The sequence below is a fragment of the Tiliqua scincoides genome, chromosome 3 (genome assembly GCF_035046505.1).
Source record: "Tiliqua scincoides isolate rTilSci1 chromosome 3, rTilSci1.hap2, whole genome shotgun sequence".
NCBI lineage: Eukaryota > Metazoa > Chordata > Lepidosauria > Squamata > Scincidae > Tiliqua > Tiliqua scincoides.
The window spans coordinates 226,808,514-226,835,275 of record NC_089823.1 but is presented as its reverse complement, the minus strand read 5'-3'; the positions used below and the strand labels follow the sequence as shown (position 1 = coordinate 226,835,275).

At 45.4% G+C, this 26,762-nt stretch overlaps 1 protein-coding gene across 1 annotated transcript in view; it reads left to right on the top strand.

The window, feature by feature from the left end:
* SPATA16 (spermatogenesis associated 16) overlaps positions 1-26,762 on the top strand; it is a 138,168-nt gene that overhangs the window by 80,325 nt on the left and 31,081 nt on the right. Inside the window, exons 5-7 of the mRNA XM_066622149.1 lie at positions 19,787-19,934; positions 20,842-20,988; positions 22,789-22,901. Of these exons, the coding sequence (XP_066478246.1) occupies positions 19,787-19,934; positions 20,842-20,988; positions 22,789-22,901 (408 nt within the window). The remainder of the gene's footprint in view (positions 1-19,786; positions 19,935-20,841; positions 20,989-22,788; positions 22,902-26,762) is intronic.

Here is a 26,762-nt window from a genome sequence, read left to right as displayed (position 1 = left end):
ATTCTCGGCATCATCTGGTAGGACAAAGTTCCAAACAACACAGTCCTGGAATGTGCTGGAATCCCTAGCATGTATGCACTGTTGAAACAGAGACACCTGCGTTGGCTCGGTCATGTCGTGAGAATGGATGATGAAAACCAGTAAAACCAGTAAAAACAGCAAAAACTAATAGCTGAAAACCAGTCATCTCTAATGGTGTTCTCCCTCTCTCACACACATGCATACACACCCCATTCTATTTCTTTCTGCAAATGGGGCTGTTTATGAATATAACTCTAAAAATGTGATTTATTCAGACAGTGTGATCTGTTTAAAACAATTACTTCACTTCCTGCTTAAGGACATCACTTCCCAACATATTTTCATACATAAAAAGGGGGTCCTGGTGTAAAAAAGGTTGGGAAACACTGCTTCAAGGTACACAGAATTTTGAACCTGGCAGCCTCAAGGCAGCCTGTGCAGATCCGAGGCTGGCAACCCTGAGCACAGCGCAGTGGCAAAGGACGCAATTTGGCTGTTGATACCAGTTAATCCAACCCTGAAAAAGGGATCATTTTTCTCCTTTTAACCCCCATTCAGACCCTCAAACCATCCTCACTCCCTTTCCCTCCAGGCTTCCCCTCTTTTTCAGTTGTTGTTCTTGGTGCGGTAGTGTCATTTTGCCTCAAGCAGATAATAAATTCTCATGGATTGAAATACTTTACTGCCAGGAGGGATGATTATCTACTTCGACCTCCTACATAATGTGCAGGGCATATCATTTCACTAGTGATTCCTTCACAAAGCCTAATATCCTGCTTGCATTACAGAATACCCTCCGTCTCTCTCCTTCTCTTCCCTCTAGCTACCAACCACACAAACACACCAAGTCTGTCTTTTAAAGATCACCATGAGAGAGATTCCATCACACTGCTTAGTGGGCTGCCTGATTAATTACTGTGTTGTTTTAAAAAAAAAATTATGCTTTGTTTTCCTGTCAAATTTGCCTTGATTCTACCTTTGCCCGGCAGATCTTATAACAACATGTTTTGAAAGGTTATAAAGATCTTTCCGTTGACAAGTATCATCTTCCCATTTTCTTTTAAATTTATGTATACACCTATAGTCCCACCCTTATCTCACCCAAGCCGGATTGCAATAGTGTTTAAAATTAACACTATAAAAATAAATCAGTGACAACCAATAAAATGTTTCAAAAATACATTAAAAAATAGAACAATAACAACATAGCAGTAGACATAGCAGTAGAACTGAGAACTGGCTCAAAGGCAGAGGGGTAGCAAGAGAGAATGGGCAGAGCTATTAAAGGGAGCAGCAGAACTTTGATGAATTGAAGGCCTGCAGGAGGTCATAGACACAAGGTCTCACACAGTGAGACTGAGACACAGTGAGACACAAGGACAAAAAGATAGTGTGGGCCAAGGCCACATGGGTGACTTTAAAAGCCGGGATCAAGAAGTTTGTGCTAGATATGGAAGGGAAACCAGTGAAGTGATTGGGAACCAGGGATCAGAGGATTGGCATCACATGACCACAGCAATGGGAGAAATTAATACTTTGGGTGGCAGGATTTGGATATAGGTTAGTCCTCTAACCAGGACTCAGGTGTAAAAGAGGAAGGTTGGTAAAGAGAACGAATGCTGGCATCCATCCATTGAAGTGTTACTCTGGAGGTCACCTGATATGCTGAGCATTGTGGTTTCTAACTAGACCACTTCCAAAGCTATTTATGTCTTTAAAAGATTTATATACTGCCTTTACTATGCTCAGGGTGGTGTACAATAAAAAATAAAAATAATGCAACAGATAAAACATAGGAAAATACATTAAATTGAAACAGTACAAAATTAAATGATACGGTGTTTATCCTGTTTATAAAAAACAGCAACAACCTAAAAGCAATGTTATAAAAGCATCTGCAGATGATTAAGAAGGGCTATTTGTCGATATCTTCCAACTATATCTTCCTATTTGTTGATATCTTCCAACTAACTCTGCCACTTTGGGGTATACATACACTGAGATGCAAGATGGTAGCTTAATTCTGAAGCCATCATCAACATTTCAGCCCATCGTGAAAGATACCTTAACTGTCAGCTAGCTGTATTTGCCTGTTTTTAGCCATCTCTTCCTGAGTCCAGTTTATTTGAATGCCTCTCTTTGGAAAGAGTTTCTAATCCTGTTGTCCCTGAAGAGCAAAGGAGCAGAACATTTAAGTAGCGGCCCTCTTCAGGAGTCACTGGCAGCAGTGTGAAATTGATGAGGATCATGACTATAGACCTGGTTCACATCATGTTTCTGCTAGCACCAGAAGGACAATCCTGCCGTAGAGGCACATGCTCCTATTAAAGCCTGTTCCTTAGGTACCAAAATGATACCACTGTTCTCAAACCAAACTTCTTATATATGTCAAACAGCGATGTCGATCTCGGGCAGGCTACAGCTAATTTTGGATGTGCCGCACAAGGACAGACCATGTGTCAAAGCCCAGAAGACAGTCATCCATCAGATCTTTTCCCCCTCCATTGAAGGGCATTTTGGTTCTGTGGGTCACCTCTCTATGATCACAGTACAATGTCATTGATATCAAATTAGTTTCTCATGGCTAGATTGGGCCCAGAGCAGGACCTCCTGATGCCTGAGGTGGCATCCCAAATGCTGACCCTCTTACACTGATGATATGCCAGCCTCTGCTCATCTCATTCACCAATGTTCAGGTTTCACACTCCCCTCCCCTCCACATTTCCTCTTTTCACTGACCCCTCCTCCATTTCCAAACCAGGGACTGGATAGTGAAAATGGAGCAGTGGTGGCAAGTAGGTGGACAGAGATAGGTGCCTGGCAACACTCTTCTACCTGAGGCAACCACCTCAGTTTGCCTCATGAATGGGCCAACCCTGACCCAGAAACATTTGAAGCTGCCTTATATGGAGTCAAATCAATGATCCATCAAATCCAGTATAGTCTGCTCTAATTGCAGCAGCTCTTTGAAGACTAAACTGAGGTTTCCCTACCCACATGTCTTGATTCATGTTCCATAACACCATTGCTGTACTCAGATGCCACTTCTTTGAGTAGGCCTGAGATAACTTATGGGTCATTCTTTGGAACTGCTCCCTATAAGCATATGCCAAAGGATAAGGCGGTGTTTATTTTTTGCTTGCCTGCATAGGAACCTGCCTTCTGCTGAGTCAGACCATTGGTCCATCATGTTTAGCACTGCCTATACTGACTGACAGTAGCTGGGGGTTTCAGACAGGGTGTTCCATAGCTCCCCTTGGAGATCTTCTGCATGCAACGTACTGATGTGTTCTGTGTACTGTACTGATCTATGCTCTGTGTACTGGGTACATTGTGTACAATGATCTACAGTGTGCTGACCTGTGACCCCCCACATTACATTTCAAGATGGTAGAATCCTTAAAACATGAAGCAGAAGTCTCTTCCTTGGTCCAGCCAAATTTCCCCTCTTAATTTTGCAAACCTGGGTCCTTTCAAGGAATTTTGTTGGCCTAACATCAGAAAACTTCAGATTTAAGGTTGTGGCTATCCTAAAAAGTTTCCATTGGCTACAAGGGAAGGGGATGGAAGGGAGTAGGAGTGTGCAGTATGGTCCCCTGAGATTGGCAGGCCATATAAAGTGTCTGGAATGACCAGGTTTGGTACAAATAATAGAAATTTGACCTTCTGCCCTTGCCTGGTCAACAGAGCAGTCAGCTCGCTGCTATAGTTACAGAATTCAGGCTTTTATAAATGCATTCTGTACCTCACTCTTGCATGCTTTTCTGACAACTGCCAAACACTTCCAAAAGTTACTAGCTTTAATTCATCTGGAGTCATGCACAAGAATTCTGAATCAGTGTTTGGAATCAGTAATGGGCTGGTTGTCCTAATAAAATGAAAGAAAATTTGGATAAAGCAGACCAGCTCTTGATCAGAGGCCTTGTCTAAGCAGTGATGGGTGTGTCAGCCTGCTCTAGATAGGGTTAGAGTCCTTTTGAAAGACAATGTTTGCACACTGGGGACCCTGTAGTGCTCCTGGGTGTCTCCTCCCTCCAGGGACCAGGCAGTGTCAGCTGGTGCACCAGCTGTACTATTTCTAGGGAGCTCAGACCTGGCTATGGTAGCACATATTTACATCTAGCTTGGATTGCTGCTGTATGCTATATTTAAAGCTGCCCTTGATGTTTGGAAACTGCAGCTAGTGCAAAATGCGATAGAGAGAATGGGGAGTGGCACCAGGTATTGGGGCAAGATGGTTCCTATTGTAACAGCTACACTGTTTCCAAGTGCAATTAGTGGTCCTGGTGGTGGTTACCTTTAAAGGTCTCTTCCTGGAAGCGAATCCCACTCTTCTGTATTTAAGTCTTGTTGTGTATTTTGTTGTTGGGTTCCCTTTTTTATTATACTTGTTAGAATTGAATTGGTTTGGGAATTCAATTTCTTAAATTGGTAGGGAACGTTGAATATACGCAACACAGACAAAATGTGTACACCTCTGGCCCTGGCGAAAACTGGTTAACCAGAGGTATCCATACCCCTTGGGGGTATGAGAACCAAATGACGGGGGCACAGGACTCTTATCTCTGAAGAATTTTTTAAAAAACATTGTTAGGGCACCCTATGCCGGCCCAAGTTCCTTGGGCTGGCCTGGGAGGGTCGCAAACATGCCGTAAAGCATGTTTGCGCCTCTTCAGGAGGACGTCAGGCTGGCGCTCCGAGAAGCGCAGGCCTGTGGAGGCTGACGGAAGCCTCTGCACCAGCTTCCCGCAGCTACTTGCGTTGGGGAGGAGGAGGGAGGGAGGCGTTCCTGGGCAGGGGGGGAGGGTGATGGGAGTCCCGGGGAGTTGGTGGGCAGGGAGCAGGAGGCAGGGCTGGGATCAGGCAGTTATGCTGGATCCCAACCCCGGGGAGAACAGAGCAGCTTCAAGCCACTCCGCTCTCCTCTGACTTGTGCCAGCAGTCTGAGGAAACCCATAGGTGCCAGCAGCCCTTACCCAGGTGTAAGGGGAAAAGTTTCCCCTTGCCTTTGGCTAAGCTGCTTCTGATCCAGCCCATGTGCCGGGGTTTTGAGGCCCCTGGATTAGATTGTTAACTATCAGCATTATCAATGTAGATAGAGGCATACTGTTCCTTGCTATCCTTATGTAAAGTAAAACCAAGCTATTGACATCTTCTGAAGTCATACTGGTACCTAATAGGACTGGTGATGATGATGATTTCCACAGCCTGACGAAAGGGCAGTATGGGAACATATTGGGCAATCTATTGGGGGTCTGTAATCCTAAAAAAGTCTGAATCCCTGCTGTTGTGTGAATGGGGGCCACATCAGATCAGATGCCCTACATCCAAAAGTGCATCCTAATGTGGAATGTGTACCCACATCCAGTGGCATAGTTTTAAAGGGAGCCTCACATCCCTGTAAAGGGGCCGTGTGCAAGTGGCCCCTCCCCTCCCCTTCAGAGCCGTTCTAGGCGGGGGGGGAGCAAAACGGAAGCCTAACCAGATTAGAATGCATATCCACACATGGGTACCTCTTTGGTACATTGCCTGGCTTTCAGTGGGATGTGCATTTGGGCACAGCATTTTTTTGTATTGGCAACCTTCAGGCACAGCATAAATGTCTTTAAACATGGCTAAGCATGGACCGAAACAGTGGCGCAGATGGAGGGGGTGCAAAGCGTTAAGTTTTGCAGGGAGCTTCACCACAGCATGCGAGCGGCCCCTTCCTCACTCCTTCAGAGCCAGGCGTACACCTCTGTTTTGCTCCCCCCACCTGGAATGGTTCTGAAGGGGAGGGGAGGTACCACTTACACACCATGGTGAGGCTCCCTGCAAAACTTAGTGCTTTACACCCCCTCTAGCTACGCCACTGCCCAAATCCGGCCTGCCTAGATAGTTCTTGATCTAGCAAGGGAGTCCTTGTGGGGAAGCTGTCACTATGCTGACTGGATCGATGTGACACTAAGTCTGGATCCTCTTTCCTGCAAAGTAATGAATTTACAGTCTGTTATAGTATCTAACACTTCCTGAACTTTAAAATAAATCTCTTAAGGCTTTGCAGTGCTGCCTTTTGGAGTTCAGCAGAACACAAAGATGTATTTTGGGCCGTTCTGCAACATTGGTTTTAAAATAACTACACCATGTACAAAAAGACTGCCAGCGTCTTAAGTTATTAAACACATTTAAGAACCTAAATAATAAGCTGATATGTGATGTGACCTACATTGGTGGAGGTACAACACAGCAGATAAGCAAGATGTTCTCTGCTATTGTACGCTGTATGTTTTATTCATTCAGTAGCCGTGACTGAAGGGGAGAGTGAAAAAATACAGTTCCATTCTTCCCTTCTTTTCAGCCATGGGAAATAAAAGTAATGCATGGGATCTTAATGGTATGGAGGACATCCTTCATTTACTTCTGGGGGAGGGTGTCCCAAAGTCTAGATACAATTACAGAAATTGCTCTGCCCCTGATCTTTCTCTGAAAGCCTCTGAGTGGTTCTCCCTATTTTAGCCTCAAAACAGCCCTGTAACGTGTTACCCAACATGCTTCTCAGTGTGTGAATGCGGTCATGGGTGCATGCTAAGAGAATATGGGTGCAATCCTAACTGCGCCCTGGGCTGGCACAAGTCCCTTGCACCAGCCCTGGAGGGTTACAAACATGCTTTCATTTGCGACTCTGTGGAAGTAAGCCGTGCTGGCACACCTCGGTGCGCCAGCCTGCGGTGGCCACATCCAGCCTCTGCGGCAGCAGGGGATAGTAGGTTCACGCTGGCCGAGCTTGGCCGGTGCAGGGGTCTTAGGAGTGGGTAAAGGGCGGGGAGGAGGCATCTAGAGGTGGGGGGAGGGCAGGTAGTAGGGAGCAAGAGGCGGGGCCTGGACCTGTTAACTGGATCCGAGCCCCCATTCCTGGGCAGCATGGAGCAGCTCCTGGCTGTTCCATTTTGCTCAGATCTGCACCACCTCGTCAAGTGGCGCAGATCCGAATAGACCCATTGAGGCCGCTGCATCTCTCCCTGGAGTAAGTGGAAACGTTTCTCCTTGCTCCTGATTGAGCCACAGTCGGCCCCAAATTTGTGCTGGATACAGCGCAGGCCCACTGGCCTGCTTGTTCCAGCACAAGTTAGAATTGTGCTTCCCCTGACCTAAGTCAGATGCATATTGTCCTTGACCAGGTTGATGCCTAGAATTTTCCCCTAGCTATTTTCAACCAGTGTGCCTTGAAAGGCCCACAGGTAGGCCACCAGAGTTGGGAACATAGCTTTAAAAATTGCTGAAAAAAACTCCTCTTGGTTCTGTGGCTTTCTTTCTAGGGCAACAGTCTGTAGTTCCCAAGATCTGTTGCACCCAGATCTAATGTCTGGCACAGTAAGAAACAACCACCTGGTATTATTCAAAAATACCAAGATTTTAACAATTTCGGACAGCAGTGGAGTCACAACCCCCTGTGCACGTCACCTGATGCAGCCCACACACCCCTGCGCTCCCCTAGCTTATATTTGACCCACTGGTGCTGCGTAATGCACTCTGCTCACATCAACCTCTCCAGAATTCCTGGGCCAACCCTGGCACCTAGCAAAGTAATTAACCTTTTCCTCATCCTTTTGCTTCCCCTTCTCCTTCCTTTCTTCCAAATTGCCTCAAACCCGATGACACATCATCACAGACACACTCTGAGCTGTGTGCAGCTTGGCTTCACTCAGTCTTGAGCTGTGCAGCTTAAAGGGGACAATACCCTCAAGGCAGCTTACGTTCACTTGAAAAGCTGCTCAACTTTTTCTACACCTTTTCAGATTGTGAGCCCTTCCAGGAAAGGAAGCCAGTTGAGGACCTACCATTGTAGCCTATGGGGCAAATGCCCTGGGCACGAGGCTGTAGGACCCTGCAGAAGTCTCTCTGAGGCTCCCGAAAGGGTCAGAAACTGTGCTTCCGGTTTTCCAGAAGCACAGTTTATAGCATCAGGGAACCTCAGAGAGGGTTCCCCAATGCAGCCTTGGGTCATGTGAGGCTCTGTGATCCTCAGGTGGGTGGGGGGGCAGATTTGCATGCAGGGGGGTGGCGACAGCCCGCGGGGGGTGCAATTGTGGACTTTTGCCCTGGGGCAGGGCCTAGGAGAGGGGGTAACAACAACAAAGGGGGGTAATTTGTACCTGGGCCCAGGGTCAGAAAGGGGGCCCAGGAGCCAAAGGAGGGGGCCCAGAAAGTTCCTGGGATCTGACATTAAACGCATCTGCCATTTTGCTGCCCATTCTGCCAGTCTGGAGAGATCCTTCTGGAGCTCCTCACAATCACTTCTGGTCTTTACCACTCGGAAAAGTTTGGTGTCGTCTGCAAACTTAGCCACTTCACTGCTCAACCCTATCTCCAGGTCATTTATGAAGAGGTTGAAAAGCACCGGTCCCAGGACAGATCCTTGGGGCACACCGCTTTTCACCTCTCTCCATTGTGAAAATTGCCCATTGACACCCACTCTCTGCTTCCTGGCCTCCAACCAGTTCTCAATCCACGAGAGGACCTGTCCTCTAATTCCCTGACTGTGGAGTTTTTTCAGTAGCCTTTGGTGAGGGACCGTGTCAAACGCCTTCTGAAAGTCCAGATATATAATGTCCATGGGTTCTCCCGCATCCACATGCCTGTTGACCTTTTCAAAGAATTCTATAAGGTTCGTGAGGCAAGACTTACCCTTACAGAAGCCATGCTGACTCTCCCTCAGCAAGGCCTGTTCATCTATGTGTTTTGAGATCCTATCTTTGATGAGGCATTCCACCATCTTACCCGGTATGGATGTTAGGCTGACCGGCCTATAGTTTCCCGGGTCCCCCCTCTTTCCCTTTTTAAAAATAGGCGTGACATTTGCTATCCTCCAATCTTCTGGCACCATGGCCGTTTTGAGGGACAAGTTGCATACCTTAGTCAAGAGATCTGCAACTTCATTCTTCAATTCCTTAATAACTCTTGCGTGGATGCCATCAGGGCCCAGTGATTTATTGATCTTTAATTTATCAATGAGGTCAATTAATTTATCTTTAATTTATCTTAATTGATCTTTAATTGATCAATTAATTGATCTTTAATTGATCTTTAATTTATCAATGAGGTCAATTAATTTATCTTTAATTTATCTTAATTGATCTTTAATTGATCAATTAATTGATCTTTAATTGATCTTTAATTTATCAATGAGGTCAATTAATTTATCTTTAATTTATCTTAATTGATCTTTAATTGATCTTTAATTTATCAATGAGGTCAATTAATTTATCAATGAGGTGAGACATTTTCCTGTCTCACCTGAAATCACTGCCAGCGCATGATGCTGGGACACAACCACGTGTATGCAGTGTTAACTGCCGCTGCAAGCTATACACACCGGGCCCAGGAAAGCATCCATGACCCTCCATAACGCAGTGTCAGATCTGGGCGGAAACTTGTCTGCTACAGTAGGTCTTTGGCTTGTGGATCCCATAACCATGAAAAAGTGCATAGAAGCTCCGGGACCCAGCTGTGGGGCTATAGCTGCTGCAGAAGTTCATTGTGGTCCATTCATTTTGGTCACACCATTCTAGTCTGAGCCTAAACACGATGATGCTAATTTTCTGCAATCAATTTTCTATATTTCAAAAGTTTTTAGAGAGACTTGGGAGTGTGTTTGGTTTTTATCTAGCTGCCAATACTGCATCGTAGGGTAGACCTGGGCTCTGCATCAAGAAGCCTGGTAGACCTGGTAGACTATTGTGGCTATCAGCACCCTCCCCCCTGCCCTATTTTGCCCCCCCCCCGTTCTACCTGCCCACATTCTGCCCCTCCCCCTTTGGGAAGGGGCCCTGAAGAAACTTTGTACCCCCTGATAAAATTCCTCTCATAGGCCCTGCCCTGGGGCATGGGGCTGGGAAGAACCGCCGCAGGAGGGAGCCATGTAGTTATTTGATTTTCTCTACAAGTTGCTTTGTGAACTTTTTTGGCTGAAAAGCGGTATATAAATATTCTGGATAATAAAAATAAGCACAGCAGGCAGTGGCAACAGCGGTGATTCCTTCATTGCTGAATTTCTCCTTCCCCACAAAGACAGTTTGTAATTCTCTGCAGAAATCTTCCCATAAAGCTCTTAAGCAATATAACAAGACCCCGGAGTGTGCAGCTCCACAGCCTTTGTCTGCAAAGCAGAGACAACCAATCCAGTCCTCAGAGGGACTGGCGTGTCGTCTCAGTATGTTCTACAGCAGCGAGCGAGTTCCCCACTGTGGATAGTTTTGGTGGGATTGATGAGATCTGTGTCACTACATTATAGCTCTGAATTACAAACAGCCCCTCTGCAGCCTCCTCTCCATCTCTCAGTTCATCTTTTCCCTTACTTAGTCCTCCATTCCCCTTGCTTCTTCTTCACCTTGAACCCTCCACTTCTCCTTCTGCCTTCTGGGCAATCTCCCCATTACCATAGACACTAACATCCCTCTGTCCACATTGTCTCCTTCTCCTCCATTTTGCGTGTCTGCATTCCCCCCCCCTCCCATTTCAGGAACTTGGGCTTTTCACTTAAAGAAACTAGCAACTGAATTATGGTACTACATTTCCCCCTTGATTTCCCTCTCTCATGTTGTGCATTTATGTCCACCATAGATCTAACCGTGCTGCACCTGTATCTCTGTCTTGTGTCACTGTTGAGTGCCAGGTTCCATTGGGGTGTGTCATAAGCTGATTGCAAAAGGTCCCCCATGAGCACGTGTCTTAAAGCATGTCTGGTAACAGGCCAAGATGTACTACTTGGCCCCTGGTCACTAGTGGACTTTGTGGCTGTGCAAGGACTTGAATGGAGATCTTTCTGGCCCAATTCCAACACTCTGTCTGCTACCCAACACCACAATGACACTTGCTGGTATTGTGTATATAACTCTGGGTTGCTTCATAGCAAAGGGAAGATTTGAATTAGTGACATGACATGACACTAATTTCTACATCTGGAATGACAACTTCAAGATCTGTGGAAGAAGGAATGTTCTTCAGGAATGCCCTGCCTAAGAGCTTTCCAAAGATATCTGGTTGCCGTTGTGGAAAAGAGGGGTCAAAGTCTCTTTAACAGTGCCTTCTACTTGCCAAATAGGGGAAGTCAACCAGCACATAAGAACATAAGAACAGCCCCACTGGATCAGGCCATAGGCCCATCTAGTCCAGCTTCCTGTATCTCACAGCGGCCCACCAAATGCCCCAGGGAGCACACCAGATAACAAGAGACCTCATCCTGGTGCCCTCCCTTGCATCTGGCATTCTGACATAACCCATTTCTAAAATCAGGAGGTTGCGCATACACATCATGGCTTGTAACCCATAATGGATTTTTCCTCCAGAAACTTGTCCAATCCCCTTTTAAAGGCGTCCAGGCTAGACGCCAGCACCACATCCTGTGGCAAGGAGTTCCACAGACCGATCACACGCTGAGTAAAGAAATATTTTCTTTTGTCCGTCCTAACCTGCCCAACACTCAATTTTAGTGGATGTCCCCTGGTTCTGGTATTATGTGAGAGTGTAAAGAGCATCTCCCTATCCACTCTGTCCATCCCCTGCATAATTTTGTATGTCTCAAGCACATGAGGGCTGACTCTGCACCGGCGGCCAAATGGAGAAATGGATTGTAGTGGCCCAACAAGTTCATATGGGGGGAGATGAGTTGTTAAGGTAATCTGATCCCAAACAGTTCTCAAACTCTCTGCAAAACCAGAAGAGGAACGCGATAGCTGCGCTTTCACTTTTCAAGACCTGGGGAACCCTGCAGACCCTCGCGCAGGGCTCCCCACACCCCCGGGAAGCTACTGCAGGGACCGGTAAGTAAATGCCAGTCCCTGCAGCTCCCTTAGCAGGCTTCCCCCTGCCCCCACCCCTTAAGGGGGAAGAGGCCAGGGCTCACAGGCTGGGGCATCCCAGTTTAAAAACCTCCGCGTTAGGGTTTTAAGGTCAAGACCAACATCTTGAACTCATCCTATATTAGTAGTCAGTGCAAATGGATAAGAATTGGAGTTATATGATCTACAGTCCAATCCTCAGCACGCTAGCACTGGCAGGGCGGGCATACGCACTGTTGCAAACATGTCTAAAGGGCTCACAATCTTCAAAAAAAAAAAAAGCAGAAGAGATACCAGCAAAAGCCACTGGAAAAGATGCCATGTGAAGAGGGATGGTTGCTCTCCCCCTACTAAATATAAGAGGACACCACTTTGCAAGTACCTCTTTGCCCAGGGTTCACTGCAAGCCATTGTATCTAACAAATGTCTCTTACATTGGGGAGACTACCAACACCTGCTAATCAATGAATTCCAGACCGATCACTGGCACCCCCTCTTGTACCAAATGTTTCAAACAGTCTTTGAGCACAGCCCCGCAAGCACAGTGTAGCACATCGCGCATTCATATTTTTAACCCATTTAGCGTTCCACCTGCCTGCCACAATACAAGGGCACCAAAGGCATCTAGCAAATAACAATTCCAAATTGGGAACCATTTTTCAAATCAAAAGCAGGTAATGCTGTGTGTTAGCAGGTATTGTCAGTCAGTTATGTAACAAATCCCTATTAGGGACTACATTCCTGAACGCTTTACAATCAGCCAGACAAAGAGCTGTGTCATTCTTCCTTTTCTGCTCCACTGATAACAACCTAGCTGCTTGCGGCCACCTGAGTGCTCTTACTCATAAGGCTTCCCTCATCTTCCTTTTTTCCCTTTAGTCTTTGCTTTTTCCCTTTAGTCTTTGCTTCGTGTTTTGAGTCTGCCACCTTTGGAAGAGGCTATCCAACTTTATTTAGCCCGCCTTCTGTGGAGGCCTGCCTGCCTACACTTCGGCTAAATGCCAAGACCTACTCCAGCACTGAGCCTTGCGGAGAGCAGGCTGCGGTGCACATTTGTCAGTGATAAGGAAGACTTTGTGCCGTGGGCCCTGGCAAAGGTCAGCAGTTTCAGAAATCTGATTTCTGCACTGAATGTCTCCTCAAGGCTGAAAGCAGACCTAACATTTCTGGAGCAGTGGGGGCCTGTCTGAAAGCACACTCACAACATTTGATACAAACATACCCTTTCCAATGCTGCAGGTTCAGGCCAAGGGTCCATCTAATCCAGCTTCCTGTATCTCACAGTGGCCCACCAGTGTGTTCCTCAGGGAGCACAGAAGACAACAAGTTACCCATAACCTGTTACAACTCCCTTCCATCAGGCATTCTGAGGTAGCCTACTTCTAAAATCAGGAGGTTGTATTTACCCATCCTGGCTTGTAACCTGTGATGGACTTTTCATCCATACACCTGTCCAATCCACTTTTAAAGGCATCTAGGCCAGGTACCCATCTCAACGTCCTGTGGCAGTTCTGTAGGTTTCCAGTATGAAACAAGACTTGCTGGTGCTCGGTTTCTGGGCTGATGTGTCCTCTGATGAAGGTTCCTGTGGTGCTTCCCAGCCCAGGCATAGACTCAGGAGTCAAAATCTGCTAAGAGCAGTCAAAGGCCAGCCCCCAGATAACACCTCTCCTGGTGAGACTGCAATAATAAGAGACCCAATGTTCCTCATGCGATTCCACCTCTCAGCTCCTGAGCATCCCTCATCACTCTTGGGATCTCGGGAGGAACAGCGGTGAATGGGCCCATGCTGAAGCTCCTATCTGGTAATACAGTGCTCATTTTGCAGTCCTATAAGAACATAAGAACAGCCCCACTGGATCAGGCCATAGGCCATCTAGTCCAGCTTCCTGTATCTCACAGCAGCCCACCAAATGCGCCAGGGAGCACACAAGACAACAAGAGACCTGCATCCTGGTGCCCTCCCTTGCATCTGGCATTCTGACAAAGCCCATTTCTAAAATCAGGAGGTTGCACATACACATCATGGCTTGTAACCCGTAATGGATTTTTCCTCCAGAAAAATAATGGATTTTTCCTCCTCTCCACTCCTGTTCCCAAACTGCCCCAGCCCAGTCCGCTTCCTCATCCCAAACCATCCCCAACTCTCCTCTGATCCATACCTCCTGCTGACTTACTGGCGGTGGAAGAGGTTCTGCAGTTTGGTGTCACCAATGTGCGGCTATGGGGCTTTGGACTGGCGGCAGTGGTCCACAGAGGGGGGTATACTGCAAAATCCACCAGTGTAAGGCTCAGATAGGATTGGGTCCTTAGGGTTATAAATTCTCCAGGACCAATAAGGGAGTCACCACTAGAGAAGACAGTCTCTTATCCATGCTTCGGACACATGGGATGATTTCTGAGGAGCATGTACACTTTTTTTGTGATTGTGAGGTATAAAAAATAGCCACAATGAGTTCTCTTAAAATATGCTTTTTGCTGTTGTGAACATACTCAAGAGAAGGCTTCTGAGTCACAATGTGACTCATGGCCCCTTGTCTCTTTGAACTCTGAATAGAGCTCATAGTCAACATGAAGGATTCTGCACTGCATCCCAGCCTTTTTCATGTTTCCTACTCAATGTGCCCTGCTTTTTTTTCTGTGTTGTCTTTTTGTGTGGCCTTGCACTGGTTTGGCCAACAGATGCTTAGCTGATGCTTGGGATGAGGCAGAGCTTTGTATATCCCAGCCCTGGGATTCTCAGCAGTCTGGTGAATTTGGAACAAACATACTTTGCTTTGCAGTGACCTCCTATGGACAATTTGGTGTGAAGATTATAAACAAGCTAATAAAAACAGGAAAAGCCATTTTCTTACAGCCTGAGAAGCACCACTTCATCTTTTTTTTTTAAACTTACCCTTGTTCTGATCCAGAAATTTTTATGAATGTAAGAGATTATGTCCATGAAGACCTTAGCTCACACAAACAGAAATCAAAGAGAATAATAAAGCAAATATCAAAACATCTATGGTTAGTATAGGGATAGAGTGAATGGGTTGTACCCTTCGCAGTGATATTTACCTGTATTTCATGTATTGCTGTTCCCTTTAGGTGAACTTTTATTGATGATTCCCTCCAAAGCAAGCCACTGTTTGCACACTGCTCGCACTGTAGGTGTTAACTCTTTGTTGGCATGATTCCCCTCTTCCAGCCACCACCATGGAGGCAACTGAGGTTTAACTAAAAGTGAATCATAGATGTAAGTGCAAGCAAAACCTTTGTGCAGACATGGATCAAAGGATGAAGGAACTGCAGAATCCGAGAGAGGCACAAAGTATAAGAGCATAGCCAATTATCAGACTCAGAGTTCAAGCTACGCCAGTGGGGAACTTTCACACTGTGTATGGATGCTCCCCCAAATGTGTAGTGGAACATGAAACAATTTACCAATAGCCAAATTCAGCAATTAATAAAGTACACAAAAAATCGTACAACAGTGAAGGGAGAACAAAAATGATGGCAGCCAAACAGTCAGGACTAACAAACAGTAAAAATAATAATTGAAAACAAATGTTAAGTGTCTCTCACCTCAATAAAGGCTGGCTACCCAGAGCCCAGTGTGCTCCAAACTGCCCAAAAAACTAGGTGGTGGGTTGCACCCTCAACTGACCATTGGTCTGGCAGGAACAAGGCATCGTGTCCTTCAAGCTGTTGATTCCTTCTAGTTGGTGTTTTGAGAGATGTCCCTAGAGGGCTCGGGGAGAAGGTGGAGGAGAAAGGGAAAGGGAGAAAGTAAAGAAAAACATGGAGGAAAGAAAGTAAGTGGAAAAGAGACAAAAGCAACAGGAAAATGTATGAGAATAAAGAAAAAGGCAGCCTGAATTCCAGTGCTGCCACTCTGTCCTCCTTACCAAAGGCAAGATACAGAACAGGGTCTTTTATCAGCCTTGCTTCCAATGTTCATCTCAACTCCCACTGTGCCCTAGACCAGCATTTATCAATGTTTGTCCCCCACCATACCCACTTTGCATGGTCTACCTCTTGGAAGTGCCACCATGTGATGGCATCACCGGTTACTTTTGAATTGGGAGGCCACAAACAAATGACCACAAATGTGACAAACACTGGTAAGAGGTTCAGGGCAGATGAGAGGGCTTTTTCGAGCATACAAAAAAATCCACACTGGAGCTCTGCCCTGCAAGCCGAACCTCCTACTGCTGCTTGTCACATTGTATTGCTGGTCTCACTGCCAGGCAGTGAGAGTCTGGGGGTCCCACAAGTACCACCAGATAGCACCTCAAGTACCAGCAGTGGTATGAGTACCAATGGTTGAGAAATGCTGGTCTAGACCAAACTTCAGGTCTTGGAAGCCAGCAGCAGACCTGCCATTGAACAAAAGGGGCAAATGCCCTGGGTGCGGCACCTCATGTGCCTCTAGGACCACACAGGAAGCTTCCTGAGGCTCCCAGCATGGTTGGAAACTGTGCTTATGGTTTTCCGGAAGCACAGTTTAAGACTGCGGGGAAGCCTCAGAACTCTTCCCCAGTTGGTCTTGGAGGCACACAAGGCTCCATTGCAATCCAGGTAAGTGGGGGGCTGGCTTCATGTGTGGGGGGTGCCATTATTGACCTTTGCCCTGGGATACTGTGGGGACCGGACCACCACTGTTGGGAGCCGTTCCACAATATGGGCCTGAAGGTAGTCTTTGGCTCCTCTTCCCACTGCCCTAGCAACCCCCCTATACAAACACACACACACAGAGAGAGAGAGAGAGAGAGAGAGAGAGAGAGAGAGAGAGATGTTGAAATCCTGCATTTTCCCCAGACATAAAACCACCTTATTTTTTTTTACTGATGGGTTCTAGTATGAAATGTTTAGAAAGGGCAGATCTACTGCCTCTTGATGGAATCCCAGTGCATTTCATTTCCAGGATGTATTGCGTAAGGGCAAACAGATCAAATCACTGTTTTCATCAGAGACTCTCGTTCCTGAGAGAGTGAAGTGGCATAATGCACAGCAAAGTACCTGTTTATGTCCATTACGAAAGAGAAAGACAAATACCAAATTACCTCAGCCCTTCCATTCCAGCCGAACAGAGACAATTGTCTCCGCTTTTGGAAACATTACACAGTTTTACACATAATTTCTTGAGCAATTTTACATCACCGAGGATGTAAAATTTGGCTTGAGAGCCAAAGTGCTGCCTGTTCAGTCTGCCAGTAAAACTGCTAGCAGTAATTTCTCAGTTCCGCACTGAGATTTTTCAGTTAGTCATTCCAGGGTGAAAGTCTTTCTTTTCCCCCTTTTTGCCTATGTCAATCTGACTCCACTAAACACCATTCCTGCCAAACTGGCCATCAGGTTAAACATATCTCCAGTGGCCCTGGACTCCCTTGCCTTTGGCAAGGCACCTGGAAAAGACAGCATCCCTGCTGAAGTCCTAAAGTGCTGCAAAGAGATCATCGTCACTGAGCTGCATGAAATCCTCTGTCTCTGCTGGAGAGAAGGTGGAGTACCTCAAGACATGAGGGATGCAAACATCATCACGCTGTACAAGAACAAAGGCGACAGGGGTGACTGCAATAACTACCGTGGCATCTCCCTCCTTAGTGTTGTAGGAAAGTTGTTTGCCCGAGTTGCACTAAAGAGGCTCCAGGTACTTGCAGAGAGCGTTTATCCAGAATCACAGTGCAGATTCCGAGCCAACAGGTCCACCACTGATATGGTATTCTCCCTTAGACAACTGCAGGAGAAATGCAGGGAATGACAGCCACTCTTTATAGCCTTCATAGATCTCACGAAGGCTTTCGACCTGGTCAGCAGGGACGGCCTCTTCAAGATCCTCCCCAAGATCGGATGTCCACCCAGTATTGGAGAGTTTGGAGAGACACTTGGCCAACAGTCTGAGGCAAAAAGGCAAAGAAGGAAGGCCCATAGCCAGGGAGACAGACCAGAGACAGACTGCACTTGCTCCCAGTGTGGAAAGGATTGTCACTCCCAAATTGGCCTTTTCAGCCACACTAGTCGCTGTTCCAGAACCACCATTCAGAGCGCGATACCATAGTCTTTCGAGACTGAAGGTTGCCTACATATCCAAAGTGAAATGCATGCAGACATTCTAAGTCTGGACACAACCCACAAATGGAGGTAAGCGTGTGATTGACTGCTGACCCCACCTTCTCACTCCCTGTAGTGAGTGTTCCTGCGCACAATCCCTATGTATTTGCACACTGTCTGTGCACAGGCTCTGTGTGCAAGGAATGATACATGCCTGCAAAGTTTCTGATCATTGTTAACACCTTCTCTTTCTCCCCTTCTCAAAATACACTTCCTGCAACCATGGAACATGGTTTTGTCTTAGAACAGACCAAAGAAAATATTTCTTTACCCATTGTGTAATTAGTCTGTGGAACTCCTTGCCACAGGATGTGGTGATGGCATCTGGCCTAGATGACTTTAAAAGGGGATTGGACAGATGTCTGAAGGAAAACACCATCACAGGTTACAAGCCATGATGGGTACATGCAACCTTCTGATTTTAGAGGTAGATTACCTGAGAATGCCAGATGCAAGGGTGGGCACCAGGATGCAGTTTCTTACTGTCTTGTGTGCTCCATGAGGAATCTGGTGGGCCACCCAGAGATACAAGCAGCTGGACTAGATGGGCCTTTGGCCTAATCCAGCTGCGCTGTTATGTTTTTATCAACTAAGGACGCAATCCTAACTAACTTTCCAGCACCAAGGTAAGGGCAATCCAGCTCCGAGGTAAGGGAACAAACACCGCCTTATCTTGAGGAGGCCTCCATGACTGCCCCCCCCCAACTGCAGGATGCAGCACAAGCCCCACTGGCACAGCTATGCCAGTGCTGGAAGGTTGTTTAGGATTGTGCCCTGAATTGCACAACACACAGCCCTTTTTCATATGTGGAAAGTGTACCTTCCATCCCTATGTACTTGTCCTGTCTTTGGAATCATTGGAAGTCCACATGTGGGTGTAAAAACTGAACAGGACATACAAGTAATGTGTATGCCCCAATGTGTTCAGATCCAGGCACATGGTCAATATCCTAAATATAATCTAAGAATCAACCATGTGATGTGGGCCTACACTGATTGAACTTTATGTGTGTGTGGCTTGTTTGAAAGTGATGCCCACACATGCATGTTCAGTGATGTCAGCACTGAAACAGATACACTGATTGGGTAGGAAAGGTTAGCCACACATAAGGAAGCAATCGAGGTATGCATTTTCTAATCTGGATAAAAAACTTCCTTGAACCAGGACACTTTCATGTTTCTTCTCTGCTTGATGACAGGTAGCTTTATCCTATTGTATCCCAAACATTTGCTGAGCAAGCCATTGGCTTACTCACAGCCATGAGTAAGCAGAGCGTAACCAAAATGATATCCCAGCACTCATCCATGCATATTTAAAAATGGTTTTCTTGCCTTGCGTGGTGTAGTCACGTATGACCCAATGGGTTATAAATTGTGCACCTCTTCCTTGTACTGGTTTGTCTCTGGGTAATCCACATTTGAAACAACCAACATTTAAGTAACGTCCTTCAAACTTTGAACCAAATCTCTCATGGTGTAGCTATGACCTTCAGAAAGAAACTTCATTTATCTTATTATCTGGAAGATTATTTGTCCGGTACTTTAATTCTTCCAATTGAAGTCATTGCTTTGCTGCAGTGAAAAGTGTTTATAAATGTTCTTTTTTTACACTGAAATTGATTTTCTGAGGGTGAGATAGGCAATGCATTCTGGAACTAATTTGAATTTTTCTCTAATTAATAGTCCAACCCCAAATATGTTATCTTTGCATGGCTGTGCAATTATTAAGGGGAAAATATCATCCATGAAGGTAATTATTTCTCGTTTGCCTCTTCTTGTCTTTTTCCCCTTCTTAGTGGCAGCTAACATTTGAACAGCGTGGACGGTATCATTTTTTTCCTTTTTTTTTCTAGGCCATGATTGAAGAAGCCATCACAAGAGCAGAATCTTTTTCTGTGATGTATACGCCATTCGCAACTAAAGTAAAGGCTGAAAAAATAGACAAGTTGAAGGAAGCTTTTACCAAAAAGCACCCAGACTATGTGGAATACATATATACAGGTGACATTTGCAAATGGAGGGGACAGTCCAGCCAAAACTGTACACTTTTGTACAACACTGACTTCAATGTAATTAATTCTTTTTTAAAAATTTTAGAATATTTATATCCCACCTTTCATTGTAGAATACAGGGTGACCCAAAAGTAGGTGGACAGTAGGTGGAATAAATATTTGCATTTACTGTCCACCTACTTTTGGGTCACCCTGTATATTAAATCCTCAAGGCAGCTTGCATGGTAAAAACCAATAAACCAATAAATCACGATAATGAAACTTATTGTATTACAATAATAAAACTTATTGCAGTGGTTCCCAAACTGTGGGTCGGGACCCACTGGTGGGTTGTGACCTGATTTTCGGTGGTTCACCAAAAGGTGATGAAAAGATCAGATGACTAATTGCTTCAAGCCCTGAGGCTATTGAAAAATCAGATACTGTAGCTGCTAATGACCCCGCAAAAAGCTCAGCGCCTGCAGTTTACAAGCATGTATAAATACAGAGTGATAAAATTTGAGGGTCTTTTTTCGGGTGTTATTACTTCTGAGTTTCCTCAGACTTTTTCCAACACTCAGTGATTTTCAACCACTGTGCCATGGTACATTGGGATGCTGTGAATTGTCCACAGGTGTGCCACAGGAGTTTGGGGGAAGGTCATTTATTAGTAGGGTTGTTGAGGGATCTGAGCCTGCCCCCCCCCCACCAGCAGTGTGGTGTGCCTTGTCAATTGCCCAAAAACTGATAGTGTACCTTGACAATTTTAATGCTTTATGAGTGTGCTGTGAGATGAAAAGGGTTGGCAATCACTGCTCCAATTACTGCACCACATTGGTAAAATAGATGCCATCATTCCAAGAGCTGCCACGAACCCTTGATAATGATAGGCTATGTTCCTCCTCTTATATTTCAGACCCTCATGGACTTCACAGCTTGCCACAAACAGCCAGTTGGTCTTGTCCTTCTCCCCAGTCCTATCTGCTGACGCTGGGCTTCAAAAACAAAGAAGTTGGGAAATTCCTAGAAAGGATGTCTTCCAGGAAGCTGCCAACATTTTCAGGTAGCCATTATTTTCTCTATTGGCCCTGTGTGGAGGATGTTCCTTATCTGCTCACTTTTCCTGACCCTCAGACTAATCAATGTATGCATTATTTGTCCTTTTTATAAAGCTGGTAACATAAGAACATAAGAACAGCCCCACTGGATCAGGCCATAGGCCCATCTAGTCCAGCTTCCTGTATCTCACAGTGGCCCACCAAATGCCCCAGGGAGCACACCAGATAACAAGAAGACCTGCAAGGCCTCCTGGGAATTGTAGTTTAAGAACATAAGAACAGCCCCACTGGATCAGGCCATAGGCCCATCTAGTGCAGCTTCCTGTATCTCACAGCAGCCCACCAAATGCCCCAGGGAGCACACCTGATAACAAGAGACCTCATTCTGGTACCCTCCCTTGCATCTGGCTTTCTGACATCCCTTGCATCTGGCATGTCTGGTCAGGCAGACAAGATGGCACCACAAGAGTTAAAAGACAGATAATGACAGGAACAGCATTACACGAGTTTATTGGTAGTTTCAGTCTTCTATCCATTTCCAGAGTATGAGTTGGCATCTTACTGGCAGAGGTCAAGAGTTTTGACCTTCTTACCCGTGGAAAGAGCTGTGTCTATAGTTGCACACAGAGACATAGGGACCAACCCTATACAAATTTCCAGGGCTGATGCAACTGTGCCAATGGGGCATGCACTGCAAACTGCAGTGGGGGGGGGGGGGAGTAGTCCCAGAGGTCTCCTCAAGGTAAAGAGGAGCCCTTACCTTGGGGCTGCATTGCGTCTGCATCTGTGCTGGAAAGCAGGATAGGATTGGGCCCTTATGGCCAATCCTATCTGAACCATCCCGCTGGTGGAACATGTGGTCCTCCAGCAGAACCATTAGAATCCCAATGGAAGTGCCTAGTGGGAAGAGCAGGGGAGGGAGCAGAAGGGGTAGGGACATTCCTAGAGGGAGGAGATGGGTTTGGCAGCACTCACATTTGACCATATTCTATCTCCCTTCCATCTCCCTTTCCTTGTCCCTCACTCTCCTTGGTTCTGTGCCAGCAAAATAGCTCCATAAGGAAAATGGAGGAGTCCTCCGAAACTTCCCCCCTCCCCCCAGGATGTAGCAAGTTTCAGCAGGAGAGATTTGTATAGGATTGGGGATTTAGGAAACTAGCCCCAAAACGCATAGCTCATAGGCTACGTAATTCTGAAGGAATAAAATGATTAATTTTAGACAAAAATCATAACTGATGACATTGAGACACTGATCTGCACTCTCTCCCCTCTGACAGGTGGATAGGTGGGAAAGGGCCCTTTCACTCATTAAACTCAGACCTGGGAGCTCCATCCCCTGGGAGCTGTGATTAACCCTCTCACTCCTGACCTACCAGTGCTGTGTTAAAACTTGTTTTGTTTGGGGGGGGGGGCAGAAGGTCAGTTTTATCTGCTATGTTTTTCTCCAGCTGTATTTTGTTCATTTTGCTCTTTCGGCTATTTGACTTAATTGTTACAATTGTCTCTTACTGCATTTGATTGCCTTGTTATGTATCATTTTGACAGGACTGTGAGCCACATGATATGTTTATTCTTGAACAGGAAAATGGGGGTATAAATATTTTAGAATTTATAAATAAAGCCTAAACACTGCTTCTATGAAATCAGGGCATGGAAAATATGATTGGAATCAGACCCAGTGCTGACTTCCATGCATTTAACCGAAGGCTTTAATAGAGCCTATGTAGATATAAGTTGTATAAAAATAAAGTACATAAATGTACAGTATCAAAGCATCAGATGTGAATGTTTTTAAATCCCCTTAGAACACAAAGCTCCTTTCAGTCCTCTCACCAAAGAAGAAGCAGGAAGACACCTTGAGACCATTGGGAAAAGGATCTTGCCAACCATGGATTTCATAAGAGGCACCAAATTAACTGTGGGTATAAGAATCTTTCATGTTTTTTTTTTTTTTTTCATAAATGCTAAACATTTTAATGCACAGTGAACAATGAGGCTTTTCCCTCTGTTATTCCATACATGCCTATTTCCCAAAGGGTCACAGTTAGTCCCTGTATCTGATCAGATTCAGCTACTGCAGGACCTTGGAGAGCTCCTAAAGATAGCAGAGTTTGCTAGCAGTGAAGAAGGCTAATTCCACACTGGGATCATTAGAAAAGGTATCGAGAATAAAATGGCCAATATTATAATGCCATTGTACAAATCGATGGTAAGGCCACATCTCAAAAAAGATATAGTGGAAATGGAAAAGGTGCAGAAGAGAGTGACCAAAATGATGACTGGGCTGGGATACTTCCTCTAGAAAAAAGGCACTTGAGGGAAGAACATGACTGAGACATACAAAATTATGCACTGGAACGATAGAGTGGATAGAGAGATGCTCTATTCCCTCTCACACAACACCAGAACCAGGAGACAGCCACTAAAATTGAGTGTGGTGAGAGTTAAGACAAAAGAAGATATTTCTTTACCCAGCGTGTAATTACTCTGTGGAACTCCTTGTCACAGGATGTGGTGATGGCAACTGGTCTGGATGCCTTTTAAAAGGGGATGGGACAAATTTCTGGTGAAAAAGTCCATCACAGGTTACAAGCCATGATGTATATGCGCAACCTCCTGATTTGAGAAGTAGGCTACCTCAGAATGCCAGATTCAAGGGAGTGGCACCAGGATGCAAGTCTCTTGTTGTCTCGTATGCTCCCTGGGGCATTTGGTGGGCCACTGTGAGATACAGGAAGCTGGACTAGATGGGCCTTTGGCCTGATCCTGCGGGGCTCTTCTTATTTTCTTATGCTCTGATAGAGTGCAGTGTTTAGCTGAAAACAGCAATCAAGGGATAGCTTAGAAACAGACACATTTATTGTGGTGTAAGTTTCTATGGACTACAGATGCAGCTCCATCAGCTCCACTCCATTAGATGCAACTGAGCTCTTATATTCCCAAGGAGACCTCAAGACTTCCACAGACTTCCTCTTTCGAGGCATGTCCAAGAGTGGTTCTGGGTCTTAAAGCCATTCCTTGTGGTACCACTGAATAGTCTCAAACTGAGCAAGCAGTTGTGGGTGGCTGATGGAGAAGAACATGTGGCCTGGATCAGACCAAGGGCCCATCTAATCCAGCATTCTGTTTGCAAAAAATGACCAGCCAGATGTTTCTGGGAATGTAAAAACAGGGCATGAAAACAACTGCCCATCTACTCACCCATCACTTGTCCCCCTGTGATTGGCATTCTAAGGTTCCATGCAGTTGCTGGCTGTTAATGGATCAATCCTTCATGGACGAGGGTTGCTTTAGACTCCTCACATGAAAGGTCTGAAGTGCCTGCCCCAGTTTTAGAGTCTGGTGATACATCCTCCTCCTTTCCAGAGAAGTCCCCAAGGAATTTCACTGTGGACTCTCAGAGATCAGATGTTTCTGAGGAGCTGTGAGAGAGTTTACTATTGGAGAAGCAAGGAACTAGATTGTAAATGCAAAGGCTTACGTCCACACTAGACCCAAGATTAAAATAATCTTCTCCCCACCAAGGCGAGCATCTGAAATAGCTTCCAATTTTCATATAACCATTTTGTCAATTCCCTTCTATATATTTGCACTGAACATTCACTGTGGGCTATTTGTTGGGTGTTTTTTTTTTTTTTAGTACTTCTTGCTTGTGATTAGCATGAAAGGTCAAAAATAAAAATTTGCATGCAAACTGGATTTTTAATGCTAGTCTTATATTATTTTCTGGAAATAAAGGAAGGGGGGAAATCTCTCCCCAGTGGTCACTAAAAGAATAACTTTAACATTCATTTTTCCAGGCAGCAATAACAGTGTTCCCAGGAGAGCCCCATTTGGGGAAGTGGGGGGGGGGAACTTGCTTGTCAAGGTTGTGCTACCAAATCATATGGTTTGCATCAATAGGATGGAAAGCAGTGGTGTCACTAGGGTTTACATCACCCAGTGCATGGGGCCAGCATGTCACCCCATGATGGATCACCTCCCGTGCAGTGGGCGGGGCAATGGCTGGGCGGTGGGCAAGGTGATACAGCATTGCCCCACCCCACTGATTTTTGGCTGTAACTTTTGATAGAATAGAGATAGTTCAACACTGGTTGTTTCATTGCATTCTGTGTGAAATTACACATCGAATGATATGTAACATTTTGGTATTATTCAGAAATACCCAGATTTTAAAAACTTTGCCTAGTAGTGGTGTCACCTCTCCCCCTGTGTGCATCATCCAAAGCTGCCCACACCCCTTAGTGACGCCAGTGATGGAAAGTCAAAATAATTCTGCTTATCATTGATTTAGAAAACACCTGCCAATCTCATCCACATAGAATGGAACAGAACGCATCATTGGAAGGAACCTCTGTCCTTTGTAAACATGTTTTGTTTTGCGTTGCAAAACATTGAACCCCTTAGCTCCCAAACCAGATTATAAAGGAATCTAGGGCTACAATCCTATACACACTTATCTATATACTTACCCATTGAACATCATGGAACCTACTTCTGTGTAAACACATTTAGCATTGTGCTGTAAGACTGACATCACAGGACGAGAAATGCTCTGTCATTCTTCCCGGACGTCAATGAAATTGGACATTCCTGCAAAGTAGTCCAATTCTTTTTCGAATTGTACTCGCTGCTATTATTTATCTCACACAAACAGCCTTAATACTCATTTCATGGAAGGATGTGCTTTATAGAACACTCTCCTTCAAGTTACCTGCTATTAGCTCCCTGAATTTCTCTTGGGTTTAAAAGAAGATGGTTTATAGAGGAAAAATACACTTCAGATGAAATGATGCAATTATTCCCAGTACAATCCAAAATACTTCAGCTTCTTTTTGCTGTTTGTTTGAAAGACACTGATGGAAGCATTTCAGTACAAAAGAGTGATCTAATTAAGAGGCTAAGCCTGCAATTCCATGCAGATGTGGGAACAAACAATGCGTTATGCAAAACACATGGCGCATACTGAGGTTTTTCTTTTTCAAAATTTATGAATTCAGTTATTTTTTTCAGATTTTTCTACCACCCTTCCTCCAATGAGCTCACGGTGGTGTACATGGTTACTTCCCTTCTTTTTGTCCTCACAACAATCCTGTGAGGTAGGACAGGCTGAAAGATTATGACTGCCCCAAGGTCAGCCAGGAAGCTTCCTGGTGAGAGGTGTGAAATGAGAGAAGTTAAAGGGGACTTGAGTACTTTGCTCACACTTTATTTCCAATCCCAAAGGCAACACTCCCCCCCCCCCCATTACCATTAGACAAAAAGCTACCATTGGCTTTTATTTTGGTTATCAACATCTAAGTATGAATGTGGACATCACAGCTGTTTGAAAGTCTATTTCCACTCCAACATCTATCCTCCCCCCCCCTCAAGAAATGCTATAGTGTTTAAGTGTCACTCATTGTGATGGACATCTGCAGTCAGTTTCATTTTTTTAAACCTCTCTTTCTTGCCTCATCAGTGCTGCAAGACCCTTTTTTTAATGCTCTCAACAATTCTTGGTGAGCAGCTGAAATAATGTGGCAAATGCCTGAGATAAATTCCATATTCACAGATCATCCTTTCAGCTGTCCCTTTTCTCTACTTCTTTTGGGTGGCTGAAAAATGCTTATGAAGCATCCTGGCTGACCCCATTCAGAGACAATCGCTCAGGTCATTCCCATCCCATGAGCAGAGGTGTAAGTAGAGTGGAGACTGAGGGGCACATCCCCCAGGCGCTATGCCAGGGGGCTCAATGCGCAAGGCAGTCACTTCTGCGTTCTCCCCAGAGGAGGAGGCA